At 57.4% G+C, this 17,552-nt stretch overlaps 2 protein-coding genes across 4 annotated transcripts in view; one reads left to right on the top strand and one right to left on the bottom strand.

The window, feature by feature from the left end:
- PHF19 (PHD finger protein 19) overlaps window positions 1–6,954 on the top strand; it is a 7,928-nt gene extending 974 nt beyond the window's left edge. For all 3 annotated transcript variants that reach the window (XM_041483980.1, XM_041483981.1, XM_041483982.1), the window contains exons 2-15: window positions 858–1,052; window positions 1,324–1,405; window positions 1,509–1,604; window positions 1,696–1,796; window positions 1,907–2,055; window positions 2,304–2,399; window positions 2,630–2,698; window positions 2,999–3,119; window positions 3,591–3,658; window positions 3,750–3,920; window positions 4,002–4,083; window positions 4,292–4,377; window positions 4,478–4,573; window positions 4,856–6,954. In XM_041483980.1, the coding sequence (XP_041339914.1) occupies window positions 858–1,052; window positions 1,324–1,405; window positions 1,509–1,604; window positions 1,696–1,796; window positions 1,907–2,055; window positions 2,304–2,399; window positions 2,630–2,698; window positions 2,999–3,119; window positions 3,591–3,658; window positions 3,750–3,920; window positions 4,002–4,083; window positions 4,292–4,377; window positions 4,478–4,573; window positions 4,856–5,204 (1,761 nt within the window). In that variant the 3' untranslated portion in view covers window positions 5,205–6,954. The remainder of the gene's footprint in view (window positions 1–857; window positions 1,053–1,323; window positions 1,406–1,508; window positions 1,605–1,695; window positions 1,797–1,906; window positions 2,056–2,303; window positions 2,400–2,629; window positions 2,699–2,998; window positions 3,120–3,590; window positions 3,659–3,749; window positions 3,921–4,001; window positions 4,084–4,291; window positions 4,378–4,477; window positions 4,574–4,855) is intronic.
- A 131-nt stretch (window positions 6,955–7,085) lies between these two features.
- On the bottom strand, window positions 7,086–16,730 carry CUTA (cutA divalent cation tolerance homolog). The gene is made up of 6 exons (XM_041483960.1): window positions 16,650–16,730; window positions 14,002–14,150; window positions 10,818–10,877; window positions 9,634–9,679; window positions 9,193–9,242; window positions 7,086–7,921 (listed from the first exon to the last, which is right to left on the bottom strand). The coding sequence occupies exons 1-6, from the start codon at window positions 16,728–16,730 to the stop codon at window positions 7,819–7,821; spliced, it is 489 nt and encodes a 162-aa protein (XP_041339894.1). The 3' UTR covers window positions 7,086–7,818.
- Between the last annotated feature and the right edge of the window lie 822 nt (window positions 16,731–17,552).

Below are 17,552 nucleotides of genomic sequence, written 5' to 3'. Positions count from 1 at the left end.
TCGCCCCGGGGCTGCGGAGCTGCGGGACCCCCGGGGAGGGAGCGGCGGGAAGCGCGGGGATCTGCGGGAGCTCCGGGGCGCGGAGCGGAGCTGCCGCCGCGCTCGGACGCGCTCCCACGCGGGGACCCGGCGAGCGCCGCTGCCGGGACGGGTCGCGGATCGTGAGCGCCGGGCTCTGCCGGGAACTGGATCCCTGTGCCCGTCCCGGGAGCGGGAGAGTCCTCATGGATGGGAGGGCCGGGCAGAGGGGGCTCGTGTGGCGATCCGCGGTGCCGGGACACGCGTGGTGCCATGAGGCCACATGTGTGGCCGTGACGGGAGCGCCAAGGGGAGAAAAGTCCCTTTCAAGTCCTTTCCGTGGTGTCCTTCGGGATCGCGGCTCTGCTCTGGGTGGTTTCTTCGCCTCCTGCACCCCAAACCTCGTGGCGGTGACATTTGGCCGCCTGGGTTCGCTCGCTGTGGGTGGTGCTGGCACATCCCTGCTCGTGGTTTGGGAGCCCGCAAAACTGCGCGGAAATTGTGATTTTAAAATCACAGTGCATTTAAAGTTTTTATTCCTTGCGTGCCCCTTCCCAAAACTGAACCACGCGGAGCTGTGGCGCGTCCCGGCGCTGTGGGAGCCCGCCGGGGGTTAATTCCCTCTTGTTCACCGGCAGCAAAGATTTTGGCAGCTCCCTGCATTTCGTGGAAAGGAACCGTCTCACCGGCTCTGCTTTGCAGTGTCCTGAGCCCCTGCCGAGCCCCCCGCCTCCAGCCTCGGCCCTCCCAGGCAGAGCGCTCAGGGATGCTGCCCCCGGCCGGTGCCGTGCCGTGCCGAGGGGACAGGTGACAGGTGACAGCGTGTGTGTCCCCTGCAGGCTGTGCTGATGGAGGGCACGGAGCTGACCCCGCTGATCCGGGATGTGTACGCGGCCGCCGGGCGTGTCCAGCAGGCAGCGGGCTCGGCGCGGAGGGGCAGCGGCTGCCGGGAGCTGATGGTCAGGCTGACAGAGGGGCAGTACGTGCTGTGCCGCTGGACAGACGGGCTCTACTACCTCGGCAAGATCAAGAGGGTAACGTGGGCACCCCCGGGGAACGGGAGAACCCGAGGAGGTGCCGGTGCCAGCGGAGCCGGTGCCATTCCCCGGCTCAGGGGGTGCTGGCCTGGGCTGCAGTGTGCCCTTGGTCAGCAGGGCATTTCGGGTTGGCATCCTGCCCCGGGGTGTCACACCCCAAACCTGAGTGCCTGCAGCCCCGAGAGACAGGATCAGGCACCAAGGGAAGCAGGGAAGCGCTGGGAATGGGAGCTGACCCACAACTGTTCTTCCTGCTCTCCTCTGGCAGGTGAGTGGCTCCAAGCAGAGCTGCCTGGTCACGTTTGAGGATAACTCCAAGTACTGGGTGCTCTGGAAGGACATCCAGCATGGTGAGTGTTGCCCCAGCCCCCCTTTTGCCGCTGCCGTGCTGTGGGACCCTTCCCAGCAGCACGGGGACGTGGCTGTGCCACCTCTGTCACCCTGGTCCCGCAGCCGGTGTCCCGGGGGAGGAACCCAAGTGCAGCATCTGCCTGGGGAAGAAGTCGGGCCCCAGGAACGAGATCCTCATCTGCGGGAAGTGCGGGCTGGGTGAGTGCGGGTGTGAACCCCGGGCCCTGCCGTGCCCACCCCGGGCGAGGCTGGCCCGGCCCCGCGGCGCTGATGCCGGGCACTCCCGCAGGGTACCACCAGCAGTGCCACATCCCGGTGGCGAGCGGCGGCGAGGGGCCGCTGGGGACGCCGTGGTTCTGCCGCCGCTGCATTTTTGCCCTGGCCGTGCGGGTGAGTGGGGCTGCCCCGCTCCCGGCTCCGGGTGTCACCCGTCCCCGGCACAGCGGGGCAGGACGGGGTCCCAGGGCAGCCGTGCTGAGCCCGGCCTGTCTCTCCCACAGAAAGGGGGTGCCCTGAAGAAAGGAGCCATTGCCAGGACGCTGCAAGCCGTGAAGATGGTGCTGTCCTACAACCCCGAGCTGCTGGAGTGGGACTCCCCACACCGCACCAACCAGCAGCAGTGCTACTGCTACTGCGGGGGCCCCGGAGAGTAAGGACAGCCTGTGTGTCACCTTTGGCTCTGTGGGGAAAAGGGAGATGGGGTCAGGGCGGGGATGTTTGATCCCAACCTTGCAGGGATCAAACAGCTTTGCTGCCTCTGCCATCTGGGTCTGTGTCTGCACAGAAACACCAGTTAGGGACAGTTTCTCCCCCTGGCTGGGGGTCTGTGTCTGGGAGGGGACTGGCGCAGTGGCTGTCACACGCTGTCCTCACTGTCACCGTTCTGTCCCTGCCCAGGTGGTACCTGAAGATGCTGCAGTGCCACCGCTGCCGGCAGTGGTTCCACGAGGCCTGTACCCAGTGCCTCAGCGACCCCATGATGTTCGGAGACCGGTACGGCCCCGCTGGCCCCGGCTGGGCTGGCTCCCGGGGGGACCAGGGGCACATTCCAGCTCTGTCCTTGATCCATCTGACACCACCATGGATCAGGTGGCCCTGTCCCACAGAGCCCCACTCCTCCTGGCCTTGCTGTCACCATTGGCGCTGTCCCACCTGGCCCACGCCTGGGCCCTGCATGGCTGTGGGATGATCCTCACTCCCAGCATTCCCCTGGTGTTTTCCAGGTTCTATGTGTTTTTCTGCTCTGTGTGCAACCAGGGACCAGAGTACATCAAGCGCCTGCCCCTAAGATGGTGAGAATCGGGCTGTGCCTCCTTTGGGATGTGCCCAGGTGGCTCTGGGACACTGGGCTGGCTGATCCCTGCAAGTGCTCAGCTGCAGGCAGTGTCCCACCTCTCCCCAAAGCTCAAGGGATGCTGTTCTGGCACCTGCTGGGATACACCCCTGGGCTGAGCTGCTTCCCCTGTGAAGGGTGGGAAGGTTCCAGTGGTGGGTTTGGGAGGACTGGGAGCTGTAGTGGCACTGGCAGAACAGGACATGGTGGTGGCACCATCCTGCCAGGGCTGCTGACCCTGTGCCCCTCTTTGCTGCAGGGTGGACATCGTCCACCTCGCCCTCTACAACCTGGGTGTGCAGAGCAAGAAGAAATACTTTGACTTCGAGGAGATCTTGGCCTTTGTGAACCACCACTGGGACCCTCTGCAGCTCGGGAAGGTACAAAGACACCTTGGGTTGGGCTGGAGGGCAGCCATGGGAGTGAGAAATGTCACCCCAGCTTGTGCAGCACTCAGCATGACAGCTTCTGCTCCAGAGGAGCTTAATCCCCTTCCTCTGCAGGAGGGCAGCCATGGGAGTGAGAAATGTCACCCCAGCTTGTGCAGCACTCAGAATTGGCACCTTCCTCTGCGCTGGGATTTTCCTCGTTGGAGTGTCAGACCTGACAACTCTCCCAGCGGGAGCTAGAGCTGGGAGAAGCGCTCACAGCAAGGCGTGGTGCCCCTGTCCCCGGGGCGGCTCCCCGAGGAGCCAGACCCGGGCCTTGGCTCCCTCCCTCCCTCCTTCCCTCCCTCCTTCCCTCTCTCCCGGCCCCGGGCAGGAGCCTAAAGCCGGAGTTCGGGTTCCCCCGTCTGTTTGGATTTTGCATAACCAGAGCGGGCACTGAGCCCTGCCTGCCCTGTCCCGCAGCTCACGGGCACCCCGATCTCCGAGCGCGGCCCCCACCTCCTGAACGCCCTCAACAGCTACAAGAGCAGGTGAGCGCCGGGCGGGGATGGGGGCACGGTGGGATGCGGGATGCTCCCGTGCCAGCCCGGCTGAGGGCTGCTCCCTCCCCTCTGCGCCCAGGTTTCTGTGTGGGAAGGAGATCAAAAAGAAGAAATGCATCTTCCGCCTGCGGATCCGCGTCCCCCCGAACCCCCCCAGCAAGGTGCTGCCGGAGAAAGCCCCCGGAGAGGGCGAGAGCGGCTGCTGTGAGCTGAAGAAGCGGGGGAAAAGCAAATACGTCCATAAGGACAGGTGAGCGGCCCCGCTGGCCCGGACATCCCGCAGCAGCAGCAGCCCCCTGCCCGCGCCCCCCTGCTCACGCCCTGTTTGCAGCCTCCTGCCGCGGCAGCTGCAGCAGCAGAAGCGAGCGCGGCGCAAGAGGGCCAAGTTCCTGCTGGAGGATGCCATTCCCAGCGTGAGTGCTTCTCCCTCTCCTCTCTGCAGCCGCGGGGCGCTGCCCAGCCCTGCTCCTGCCAGCAGCCTTTCCCCACTCCCCAGGGAGAGCTCCTGTCGCTCACTTTGGGAAGTGTCGCTTGCCCAGGACACTTCCCAGGGTGCCAGCGGTGGGGTGTGGGCAGCCCCCCTGTGCCAGGCAGTGAGGAGTGAGCTTGTTTTTGTGACAGAGTGACTTCACCTCGGCCTGGAGCACCAACCACCACCTGGCCAGCATCTTCGACTTCACGCTGGATGAGATCCAGAGCCTGAAAAGGTCCGTGCAGCCCGAGCAGGGCTGTGGGGGGCAGGGTGCTGCTTGTGCCAGGCTGGGGGCGATGCTGCATCCCAGCCTGTCCCATCCCCCCTGTCCACAGTGCCAGCTCGGGACAGACATTCCTATCGGATGTGGACTCCACAGATGCCACCAGCACCTCAGGCTCGGCCACCACGAGCCTCTCCTATGAGTCCAGGTGAGGACTGTGCCCCTTGCCCCCTTCTGGAGGGGTCCTGGTGGCATGGCCAGGGGGGTGAGGGCCTCTGTCTCCCCTCCTCATGTCCCACCCTGGGGAGCTTTTCCTGCCTGTGCCCCAAAACGTGCTGGTGGTCCCAGAGTGGCACTTGCAGGGGGTGCAGGATCGGAGCCGTCGGTCCGTGCTGGGCTCCCCCAAATTCCCGGCTCCCTCCAGAAGCCAGCCCGGGGAGGGCACCTTTTGGGTGCTGCCCTCACTGCTGCCCTGTGCCCTCCCCGGCAGCCGCAGGACCGTGGGCAGCCGCAAGCGCAAGCTGGCAGTGCCAGCCTACGCCTCGGGGGCCAAGAGGAGAGGGGGCGAGCTGGGCGGGCGCCCGGCCGCGGCCACCCCCGAGGGCAGCGAGGCAGCGACCGGCCCCGACCGGCCCGACGACGGCATCGACAGCCACACCTTCGAGAGCATCAGCGAGGACGACTCCTCGCTGTCCCACCTCAAGTCCTCCATCAGCAGCTACTTCGGGGCCGCGGGCCGGCTGGTGTGCGGGGAGAAGTACCAGGTGCTGGCACGGCGGGTGACGCTGGAGGGGAAGGTGCAGTACCTGGTGGAGTGGGAAGGCACGACCCCTTACTGAGCCCCTCCAGCCCCAAAACCTCTCCCGGAGCCAGAGCGGAGGAGATCGGGCCGCTGGGGAAGCCCGTGAGGCACAGGAGAGGTGCTGGTCCCTCCTCCCGGCCATCTCGGCGGGTGGAGGCAGCGCCCAGGCGGGCAGGGCTGCCCAGGGATGAAACCTGCAGTCCTGACACTCTATTTTTTTAATGTTAACGATTTTTTGTTCCTTGGCTGTGTTTATGCAGAGCGTGGCCCAGCCGTGCCCTCCTGCTGGAGCCTGGTGGTGCTCAGAGCAGTGAGGGGGTCCGGCCCTTCCAGAAGGGTCCCCCTGGCACAGCTGGAGCAGAGGTTTGGGGGACACCCCACACCCTGCTCACACAGAGGGACCTCGGCCTGTGCCTGGCACAGCCTGGCACAGCCTGGCTCATCCCGCTGACCCAGCCTGACTGGGCAGCCTCGAGGGGCTGCTGCTGCCAAAACACCAACCCCTCCTCATCCCTGGGCTCTCAGAGCTCGTCCCTGTGCCCATGGGAAATGGGGACAGCTCTCGGGGTTTTCACCTCATCCTGAATCCATTCATTAAAGGAATGTGGTTTGCTTTATATGAGAGGAAGATGCCCCAAAACCAGCCCACGTGTGGCTGCTGCAGCCATGGGGCAGATGTGCTCTCACCCCACAACCTGGACCGTGTGTGGTGCTGCACCAGCTTCATTCCCCTGTTCTGACAATCATGATCTTGGAAGAGATCGTCCAAAAAGTCCTCCTTTGCCTTAAAACCACCATGGGCACTGCACAGACTGGAGCCCAAGGCCTTTGTTTCTACAGGAATCTTCATCCCAAATGTGCCAAACCAGCAGACAAACCAAAAAAAGCTGAGGAGGACAGTGAGGCAGGGGCTGTACTGGGGTCCCTGTGGCCATCCCTGTGTTCATCCCTGTGGCCTCCTGGCTGTGCCTCTCTTGTAGTGCTGATTGTGAGCACTGAGCTTGATTTGTCTGCAGGTGAGAAGGAGCAGCCCCTCCTTTAACAAAGCAATACTGCCAGCTTGGGCAGGAGCAGAGCAGCTGGTTTTTTTAAAAAGATTCCAGCATCAGATAGATGTGTTAGATTTTTATCCTTTAGAGAGACAGAGAGATATTTTTAATGTCCTCCTCACCTCTCCCCCATCCCAACGTGGCTGTCCCATGGGATGGAGGGTGGGCCATGCTGGGCTGTGGGGTCCTGTCCATCAGCAGAGCCTGTCCTGTCCTACCTGTGCTTGTGGGATCTCGGCTCATCCAGAGCAGAGTGTCCCTGTCCTTTTGGGAGAGGGGCTGCCAGGTCCCCCCATCCCTGACAGGGAGGGGTCCAGCAGCTGGAGAACTGCCTGTCCTGCCTTAGCTTTGTCCTTGAAGGATCCCTTCAAATATTTCCCTTTCTTAGTGCCTATGGAGCCCTTCCAAGGGGCTGCCAAGAGCTGTGCCAGGGCTGAGGAGGGTTATGCCTGTGGGATGTGCCAGTGGGAGCACCCACAGGATCTGGCCCTGGCTGCTCTCTGCTCCCTCTCTGTTCCCTCTCCTCCTCTCCTGGCTTCTTGCAGAGAATTGAATGTGGAGCCTTTAAAAGTATTTTTGTTGCAGAGTATATTTTGCATTCGCTGTAATAGAGATTATAACAACTCTGTGCACCTTCTGATTTCTGAGTTCAGGTTGCTGCTTGTAAGCACCTCTCGTTATACCCAAGTTGTAATTAATATGTCTGATGTACAATTAAAAAGTGGGTTTTTTTTTCAACATCACTGTTTTTTTGTAGTGTGAGGATTATTGGGTTGGGATGCCCAGTGCCCAGCACGGGCAGCTGGTGCTGCTGGGTTGTGTTCTGTGCCAGGTGAGGTGTGCAAGCCCAGGACAGCCCTTTCCTCTGCCCAGCTGTGACCACGACAGCCTGCCCAGGTAAGAAACTCCTGTTTATTCCCCTCCCAGTCACAAAAATAACCCAAAAATGTTCCTTAAGTTATGTCTCAGACACCATTAACATGAGGATCTTTTCACAAAGTTCAGCTTGGCCCAGGCAGAAAGCACAGCTCAGGTTGGGGTAGGGACACAGTGCCAGGGCAGTGCCATGGTCCTGCTGGCACCTGGGCTCCCTGAACCGGCCTGGCTGCTGCCCAGCTCATCCCAGCTCTCGGTGCCAGGGAGAGCTAAACCCTGCTGGGCTTTGCTGGGGTTTTTTGGGGTTTGCTGCTTCCCTGGGCTCTGCAGGGCTGAGCCTCCAGGGGAGGCGGTGCCCGGGTACATCCTGCGGTTCCCGGCCGGGACAGGATGCTGGCAGCGCCCGGGGGGCCAGCAGGGCTCAGGGCAGCTGTGGGGACACACGGCACCGCAGGGACTGCCAGGCTCCCGGCTGGAATTCGCTGCTGACAGCCCGAGGCACCCCGAGCGTCCTGACAGGGACATTCCGCGTATCCTCACGCACAGCTTTCGGTGCAGGCGGCCCTTCCCCAGCCCAGCCTGTGCCGGCTCCGGGCTGCTCAGCGCTCCCGGGGCTGGCCGAGGAGCGGAGGTTTCCCGATCCCAAGCTCCCGTGTCACAGCAAACCCCAGAAGATAAAAGCTGCCTCCGCGCGGCTCCCCAAAAATGAGCTGCACTTTGCGCCTCTCAGTCCCGCGGGACGTTCTCCTCTATCCATTTGAGGTAGACAGGGTTTCCTTGGTCAATGGGCAGGCTGATGATTTCGGGGATTTCAAAGGGATGGATGGATCTAAAGTGGAAACAGGCGCGGAGCAGCAGAGTGAGCGCCAGCCCCGCAGGAAGCTCCAGCTCTGCCCGCGCCCTCCCGCACTTCAAAGCACCCGCGGCTCCTTTCTGCCACGTGGGAATTTTGCTTTGAGTTTGGGGTTTACCACAGACTGCCGGGGGCCTGGCCCCAAGCTGAGAGTGCTCCCCCCTCGGGAGCTGCAGGAAATCCTGTCAGGGAATAACCTGTGAGGAGGAGAATCCCTCCTCGAATGCAGCACGGAGGGCTGGCTGGAGCACAGCAGTTGAGATTTCTGCCACCTTTTCCTTTTTGCTGATGCCACCTCTGGGTTTTTCTGGCTTGTAAGATACAGCAGGAGCACTTAACCCCCCTGGCCGGGATGGGGCTCAAGGAACTCCCAAAGCTGGAGCAGGAGGTGACAGCCTACCTTGGGTGGGACACCCAGTGCTCCTGCGGAGCCAGAGCCTCACCTGACGTAGTTGGACAATTCCCCTATTTTGGACGTCCTTGTTTTCACCAACTGTGGAGAGTAAAAAACCAGAACAAACCCCAAGGGAGGTGTGAAGGGATGGAGGGATCCTGATCCGGTTCCACTGCCCCCACCAGCACGGCCAGGGGTGTGACAGGAGCTCCTCCAGGGCTCCTCCCCGGGGATGGTCCCAAACCCAGCAGGTGCCAGGAGCCAGGAGGTGACAGGAGCTCCTCCAGGGCTCCTCCCCGGGGATGGTCCCAAACCCAGCAGGTGCCAGGAGCCAGGAGGTGACAGGAGCTCCTCCAGGGCTCCTCCCCGGGGATGGTCCCAAGCCCAGCAGGTGCCAGGAGCCAGGAGGTGCCAGGAGCTCTCCCAGGGCTCCTCCCTGGGGATGGTCCCAAGCCCAGCAGGTGCCAGGTGACAGGAGCTCTCCCAGGGTTCCTCCCCAGGGATGGTCCCAAACCCAGCAGGTTGGTGCCCAGACTGCCGGGGGCCTGGCCCCAAGCTGAGAGTGCTCCCCCCTCGGGAGCTGCAGGAAATCCTGTCAGGGAATAACCTGTGAGGAGGAGAATCCCTCCTCGAATGCAGCACGGAGGGCTGGCTGGAGCACAGCAGTTGAGATTTCTGCCACCTTTTCCTTTTTGCTGATGCCACCTCTGGGTTTTTCTGGCTTGTAAGATACAGCAGGAGCACTTAACCCCCCTGGCCGGGATGGGGCTCAAGGAACTCCCAAAGCTGGAGCAGGAGGTGACAGCCTACCTTGGGTGGGACACCCAGTGCTCCTGCGGAGCCAGAGCCTCACCTGACGTAGTTGGACAATTCCCCTATTTTGGACGTCCTTGTTTTCACCAACTGTGGAGAGTAAAAAACCAGAACAAACCCCAAGGGAGGTGTGAAGGGATGGAGGGATCCTGATCCGGTTCCACTGCCCCCACCAGCACGGCCAGGGGTGTGACAGGAGCTCCTCCAGGGCTCCTCCCCGGGGATGGTCCCAAACCCAGCAGGTGCCAGGAGCCAGGAGGTGCCAGGAGCTCTCCCAGGGCTTCTCCCTGGGGATGGTCCCAAGCCCAACAGGTGCCAGGAGCCAGGAGGTGCCAGGTGACAGGAGCTCTCCCAGGGTTCCTCCCCAGGGATGGTCCCAAACCCAGCAGGCTGGTGCCACCCTCCCCAAACCTCCCTGCAGCTCTTTTCAGCTGTGGCCATTTCCAACAGGGATTTTTGTGATGTATGAATGATCACTTACCAGCAGTATTTCAGTGGATTCTTCCAATTCCCCTTTCCAGAAATACCTGGATTTAAAAGAAAACCAGCATCAACAAATCCAGCTCTGCTGCAGCCATACCAACCCTCAGGTTCCTTTCCCTGCTTGGTGCTTTTTGCACGTGGCCATTTCTTTACAAAGTGCCTCAAGGAGGATTTTTGACCCCAAAACTGCTGAGCACATGAGTGAGCACCCCAGCTTTATGGACAAGAGCCTCCCCCAGAGAATTTGCCCAGGAGGACTGGCAGGGCAGATTTGCTGGGGCTGGGGTGTCCTGTGCTGGTGGCTCTGAGCAGTGCCTGGGGGACAGTGCCTGCAGGGACCTTGGCTGTGAGGCTGAGCTTTCTTCCTCTCTTTCCCTGCAGGAGAGGAGCTGCACTTCTCATGAGTCAGATGTGACCTTTCAAAACATTTCCGCTGCCAGGAGCTGTCCTGATCTCATCTGCCTGCAGGGCTCCTGCGGGGAGGGCTCAGAGGCGTCGCGGTGTCTCGGAGCAGGGCACGGAGCAGGATCCAGCTGGAGCTGTGCAGGAGCAGCTCTGCTCTGTCTTTTGAGTTTGTAGGACATGATGGATAAGGGGAAGAAGGGCGTTTCTGGGTTTGCCCTCAGGTGGGATATGGAGGTGCACTGTGGGATGCCCTCCTGAGGGAAGCTGGGGTGGGATGTGCTCCCCACTTCTGCCCAGGGTGTTTCTGTGAGGAAAAGCTGTTTTGGGGCTTTGCTCTTGAACCCCTCCAACAAGTGCAGTCCCTTTGCATGGACAGCTGAGGACACCTGCAGAGCAGGGCTGGGTCTGTTCCAAGGTCAAACCTTCTGTTCTTCCTGCCTGAAAAAGCTGCTTCATTTTGCAAAGGCCTTTTCTGCTCCCTATATGGCTGCTTTTTAGAGTCTCTAATAACAGGCACCACATCCTCAGGACCATAAACCCTAAATTGCTGGATGTCTGTGTAGCCAAGTAACCAATAAATGAATGAGCCCCACGGGCAGTTGGAGCATCTGCACTCCTCAATAATCTCCGAGCACAGTGAGACTCATCCCCACCATCTGCAACAACAAACACACCCAGCAGCCTTCTGGAACCAAGGCCTGTGTCCATCCCCTCCTTCCCTCCCTCCTGCAGAGCCCAGGTTTGCTCCTCCCTTGGGGAATATCCAGCACTACTCACAAGGCTGAGCTCTTGGGCAGGATGTTCACGTAGGCAGCCAGTCTCTTATCCATGATGGCCCTGGGGGAGACAGGAGGGCAGTCAGTGCCAGCCCAGCTCAGTGCTCACCCCCAGCCTTGGGGACATTCCCTTGTGCTGCCCAGGACTGGCAGCAGCAGCTTTGACATTGGAGACACTGAATTTTGGGTTACTTATTACCCTGAGAAAACAGAAGCAAAGATGAACTTTGGCTGGAGATACTTCAGATCAGGCTCTCCTGGCAGGGCTCTGGGACCCTCCCTGTGCTGAGGAGGGAGTTTGGGGGTTGCTCCTGCCCAGTGCCAGCCCTGTGCCCCTGTGGCTGTGGGGTCACCAGGGCAGGGACTGAAATGTTGGACCACAAAAACCCAGCCTGGGATGGACAGGAAGGGGTTTGTCTGCCACTGTCCAACAGTGTCCCTTCCTCCCAGAGCAGCCTAAATGTGCATCTTGTTAAATTAAAAACATCAAGGTTCTTCAACCCCAAATATCCCAGAAATCTGAAGCCCAGATAGATTCCTTCCCTCAGGCTTCCTCCGTGAGTTGTGGGCTGGTTTGTTATTGCAGAGCTGCTCAGGAAGAAGTGAACTTCAGAGATTACAAAGCACTGAGACAATCTCAGGGAGGGTTTTTAGAAGAACAGGAGGCAAATGTTGTGTTTGGTGACCAGAGCAGTGTCTGGCCCTTCTCACAGAGGTGGCAGCTGTCCCTCCAGGCAGGGCACCAGTGACCCCACCTTTGGTTTGCTTTAGCACTGCCTTGGGGGGACCATGGCTGGAGAGGAAGAGCACCCCAGGAGGCTCAGGGTTGTTTGCTCTCACCATGTGTAGGCAGTTCCAGGCATTTAATGCCCCTGGAGCATCTTGAGTTAATCTTTAGACCAACAAAGTGCAGCAGCACGAGCAGAGCCACCCCTGCTGTGCCTGTCATGTCACACATGGCACAAATCAGTCCGTATTTGCTGCCTGCAACTTGCAAGTTCCTTTAGCACAGGAACCTTTTGGTTTCAGTGCTCTGTCCCAATAAATTGAGATCCTGAGATCCTGAACTTTGTCCCAGCAGGATGAGCAGCAACAAGAGGCCACCAGAACATTGTAAGAAGCTGAATGTGAGCTGTGGAAAATGTCTGCATAATACATGATAGCTTTGGGTTGGGTACTTAATTGTGTGTTTCTTTGCCCTGAAGTGAGACAGATGAAATATTAATAAGCAGAAAAGCAAAGAAAATGATAAACACAAATCTAAGGCAGCAGTGGGGGCTGGTGGGGTGCTGGGTAAGTTGGGTGAGGTGCAGTGGCCATACCACTCAGCCAAGGGGCTCAGCTCCTCCCAGGATAGGCAGGAAGGTCTTGAGATGCTGAGTTCTACCTGCAGCTCTTCTGCTTTCCCAAAGCTTGAACCCCTTTTCCTTAAACCAGTGGAAAATTTCCTTGCAGACTGATTCATCTGAGTGAGGGCTCCACTGAGCAGTGCAAAGGAAGAATAAACACAGGAAAAGGAGTGGGGGAAAATGAGTGTAGAAGCCCTGTGTCATCCCCTGCAGCCAGGGCTCATTGCTCCCAGTTCCAGAACAAAGGAATAATTACTTCACCAGTAAAACCACAACCAGAGTACACACATCTCAGCAAGGGGGAGTGATTTATCTCCTCTCCCTTCCCTGCAAGATGAGGAACAAAGAGTGGAAAGCATTTGCAGAGCTGTTAAGATGAGGCATTTTCAGGAACTGAGGCTCTTTTCACCAGGTACATTTGCTCCTTTTTTTTTTTTTTTTTAGGAGACATCGAGCAGTGCAGACATAATTCTATTTGAATTTCTTCATACAGTTGCAGTATTTAAGGTGACACAAACTCCCTTTCAGTAGCCTGTCAGTTCCTGAACATGTCTGGGAGCTCTTTGCTGGAGATGGAGGGGTTTTGGCAGCAGCAGGGCAGCAGGAAAACAGCGCAGGAGGTGTTGCAGGAAACTTCACGGTCCATCATAAACATTTCCCCAGTCAACACGGGTTCAGTTCTTTGAACAGACCATCCATTGAGTCAGGCACTGACAGATGTGTGAAAAGAACTCTGCATGCAAAATATCGCACAAAGTATCTCATGTATTAAAACAGAAGAAGGAAAAAGTAGGGGAAAAGCCCTCATTCCCTGAAGTTTGCCTCGTGAGCAGAGTGGTGCCTCAGAAGTGTTTGTTGTGGACCCTCTTTCCTTTATTTTCATGTCAAAGCACTGTGCTTGGTCTCTCTTTATAAATATCCCTCCTGGCATTTTGTTTTCTGTGCTGTTCTAGAGAGGAATAAAGACTGTGGCAGATCAGAGAACACCAGGTTGGAGCTTAATCCACCTGAGAACCCAGAAATTCAGGGTCATGAAAATGGGTCTTGAAAATGCAAGGCAGTGAAACACATTGAGAATTTCTTGCTGTTACCATGGCATTGACTTCAGAGGCAAATGTCAGCTTTCCTTGGGACAGAGCAGCTCTTGGCAAGGGCTTGTGATACAGTCAGTGTAAGGGAGCATTACTGGGGTATCACAGAATCCCTGTGGTAAAAATGTAGGAGTAATTAGTTCCTATTTCTGTGCTACAGGACAAGCTAGAATTGATTCCAGGTTAAATCAGGTCTTATAACAACACCAGGCTAAATTGTATCACACTGCAGAGGACTTGAAACTGCTCAAAAAAGTCAACTGAGTATTTTCCCATACTATCACCACCACCTCTATCTGTATGTATAGATTCTTATTGGAAAGTAGAACAGTTACTGAGTGTAAGAAAGGGCCTTCTAAACTAAACTTCTACACTTCAGAAAGAATTATGCAGCGCTCAGGCAACACTGAAGATCAGGAAAGAAGAGAAAGAAGAGAAAGAGGAGAAAGAAGAGAAGGAAGAGAAAGAAGAGAAAGAAGAGAAACCCAGAATGGTTTGGGTTGGGAGGCACCTTAAATCTCATGTCACTGCACGCCCTGCCATGTCAGGGACACCTTCCCCTATCCCAGGTTGCTCCAAGCCCCAACGTCCAACCTGTCCTCAAACACTTCCAGGGATGGGGCAGCCACATCTTCCCTGGGCACCCTGAGCCAGAACTGCAAAGGCCAGAGGGACAAGGAGATTCTCAGCTTTCCCCCAGCCTGGGAGCCCCCGGAGCAGGCAGGCAAGGGCGGCGTGGCCGTACCTGGCGATGTCCCTGGCGATGTGCTCGTTGGGACAGCTGATGAAGGCCACGGAGTGTGTCCCTGGCACGTAGCTGCCGCTGACAGCCCAGTGCAGCTGCAGAGCCAGGCCCCGGAGCAGGGGGTACAGGAGCAGCAGCAGCGTCAGCACCTCGGAGAGAACACCAGGGGTGGTGGGGGGTGAGGTACTGCGCTTGGGAAAACAGCATTTGTACTGTCTGGGCTTTGAGGGACATTTCCAGGCTTCTCTCAGCATTGCAGAACCAGTTAAATTGAATTAGGGTGACAGCCTGCTCCTAGGGGGATTCATTCCCCTCCAAGAGGGCCAATCTCGTGCTCAGGGCAGGAGAGGGGCACTTTTGAGCTGTTTTTGAGGATGTATCAGCCAGGCCTCGAATGTGGGAGGTCACCCCCAGATTAATGAGGGTTCCAGACCCAACCACAGCAGCCAGGACTGGCTTTCTGCAGAAGAATAAGGAGGTAAGACATGAAATGTCTTGGTTTCTAGTGCAAAAAAGAGCAAGAAGGGAATGGTTCCCACACCAGCACATCTCTCACACAGGACACATCTGCAGCCATCCTTCAGCTGTGTGCCAGGGGGGAGCTGTGCCCATCCCTCTGGGAAATGGGGGGAACAGGACCCTCTGCTCCCTGGGGATGTGGGCAGGGGAAGAGCAGCATGTCAGTGATTTGTCCATGGGAAACAGATGTGGTGCCAGGAGCTGGAGAATGCCCATCCTGCCCTGTCAGGTTCCTCTTCTCTGCCACAGCCCTTTGCAGCCCACCCAGCCCACGCTCCAGCCTCACAGCCTGACTTCAAGGCAGGTTTTAAATTCATCTGTCTGAACTATCTGCTTCTGGAAGCAGTGAATCAGGATCCTGGGGGGCACAGGGATCTCAGTGTACACAGCCCAGCTCTGCACAAACACCAAGGCTCTGCCCATGGCACGCAGAGCAGCAGCAACAAGTGGGGTTTGCTGTGCAGGAGCTGCTGCTCCTGGCAGGCCCCTTCACTGATCTCTGTGCTCTCGTGCCATCAACAGGGCTCCCAAAAATACATCATCATCCCAGCAGGGATGCTGTGGGAATGGGGAGGTTAATTTGGAGTGCTGAGGAGCAGCTGAAGGACGGTGCCGTTCTGGGCTGCAGCGCCTTCCCTTTGTCTTTTGTTTTGTTTTTGACATAAACAGCATCTGGCCCTGATTCATCTGCAGTGATTTAAAAAAAATGCTAAGAATATATTCCTTTTTCCCCCTTATTTCCACCCTCCTTTGTCCTCTGAAAAGCCTGCCACAACAGCACTAATGTAGAAATCTCTCCTTTTTTTTTTATTTCTTTTTTTTTTTTTAATTGAATTAAAAATCTCTCTTGTCACCACAAATCCAGGAGCTCCTTCCCATTTGGAAAATGACTGATGTGCTGTATTGCTTGTCTTCTCTTTCCCATTCCATTTGAGGAAATATTCCTTGTTACCACAAGACTTCTCATCATCATTTTTAGAGCTCCTTCTGTGCTCCTTTTTTCCCACTAAGCCATTTAGCAAACATTATACAACAAATCCCAGAAGCTACTCAGTGAGTTACAAGCCAAACAGAGATGTGCTGGTGTACCTATTTTTCCAGATTAAAACATAATCATGCTCCTTGCTCAGGGAAAAAAAACAAACATCCAACCTGTTCAGCCTGCTGATCATTAATCTTCTTGTAGGATGTACGTGCATGTGATGAGGAAATCCCCAGGATCATTCGTGATTGAATATTAGTACGAACATGAACACCACCTTCTGGTGTTTCCCCCCCTTTTTTATGAAAAGGAAGATTTCCCCCCATTTTTTTTTCCCCAGAATAATTGTATTTGCCAAGGAATGGTGCAAAAGAAGAGTGAAACATCAGGATTCCTGCCCGATAAACCAACTAAATTCATGATTGCCAAGATACTGAAGTGAACAAAACTGAAAACACCCCTGTGAGGATTTAAGAACTTCACTGAAAAGCACCAAGGAGCAAAATGCCAGTTTAGTGCAGAGAGACTCAGATTTCTGCAACACTTCTTTTGGCTTTGGTGAACTAAAAACAGCTTTAGGTTTAGAATCACCATGCCAGAACTCTTTGCCTAGTTTTGATGAGATTCTGTTAAAAAACTCCAACTGACCAACACCACCTGAGCACAACTTGTGGCGATGCTGAGTGTAAAAAAAACTTGAAAATTTCTTCTCTTTCAGCAGGTACAGGGAGTCCACCTCTCCTGCATGATGGTTTTGGGGAGAGGTTTGCTAACAGAAGTACAGACAGATATTTCCATGATTGCTTGGCAAGGGTTGGTGTCTGTTGTGCTCCCGAGGGAGTGTCCCACATCCGGCATCCCCATCCCATCCTCGTGTCCATCCATCCCTGTGTCCATCCATCCCTATGTCCATTCCATTCCCCTGTCCATTCCATCCCTGTGTCCATCCCTGTGTCCATCCCAGCTGTGTGTTCATCCATCCCCAATGTCCATCCATCCTCGGGTCCATCCCCGTGTCCATCCATCCCTGTGTCCATCCCTGTGTCCATCCATCCCCGTGTCCATCCCTCCCCGTGTCCATCCCTGTGTCCATCCCCATGTCCACCCATCCCCGTGTCCACCCCGTGTCCATCCCAGCCGCACTCACCAGCAGCACGGAGCCGCGGCCGGGCCGGGGGCAGCCCTGGGCAGCGGGGGGCAGCGGGCAGCGCTGGCTCAGCCCCTCCATGGCCGCCGGGCCCTCCACCTGCTGTGCCCGAGCCGCCAGCGCTGCCCGGACAGGCGGCACTGACTCCTCCTCCTCCTCCTCCTCCTGTCCTTCCTCCCGGCTGGGGCCCGCCCGCTCGGGACAGCGCGGTGTCCCCTGCTGTCCCCGCACCTGCCGGGCACAAATACCGGGGCTCGGCACCCCAGAGCGGGCTCAGACCCCGCGGTGGTGCCGAACGTCTGCCGGGCTTTCCAGATGCGTTTCCAGTTCTCCCCGGAGCCCTCCCTGGTGCTCTGGGACGTGCTGACCCCATTTATCGCCTTTGCTTCCATTTCCCTGTCTATAAAATTGATATTTCCTCAGATTTCTTCTGGGATAGAAACCGCCGGGCAGGGGCTGAGTCCTGGCGTGGAGTTTGTGGCGTTTGTACCCAAAATCTCCTGTGAGGGACGCGGGGCAGAGCCCAGCGCTGCTTGTGTCACTTTATTGTCACCCGTGTAACTTTTTACTGTCGCCCTGTCTGTCCCGGCAGTGTGCCGGGAGAATTCCCTCCCTGCCAGCCTGCAGGGCCCGCCGAGCTATCACGCATTTATTCGGGGGATGTAATCCTTGCAGAGCACAAAGTTATAGGAGTTACCTGACAGCATCGATTTGTTTGGAAAAGGTGAGAAAACTCAAGAAGACGTGAGGGGGTGGCAGGTTCTCCGCAGCCGGGAGCTGCTCCGGGCAGACACCGGGATGGGCCCGGCTGCTCCTGCTCTCCTGCCCTTCCCGAACCAGACAAACGCCGTTTATCGCAGTTTTGCCAAAAAACAGCGACACCGTGTTTGCCCGCACTCAGGG

This window comes from Pyrgilauda ruficollis, unplaced genomic scaffold, assembly GCF_017590135.1.
Source record: "Pyrgilauda ruficollis isolate IOZ18807 unplaced genomic scaffold, ASM1759013v1 scaffold62, whole genome shotgun sequence".
In the NCBI taxonomy this organism is placed as follows: domain Eukaryota; kingdom Metazoa; phylum Chordata; class Aves; order Passeriformes; family Passeridae; genus Pyrgilauda; species Pyrgilauda ruficollis.
This window is presented reverse-complemented; position numbering and strand designations above follow the sequence as displayed.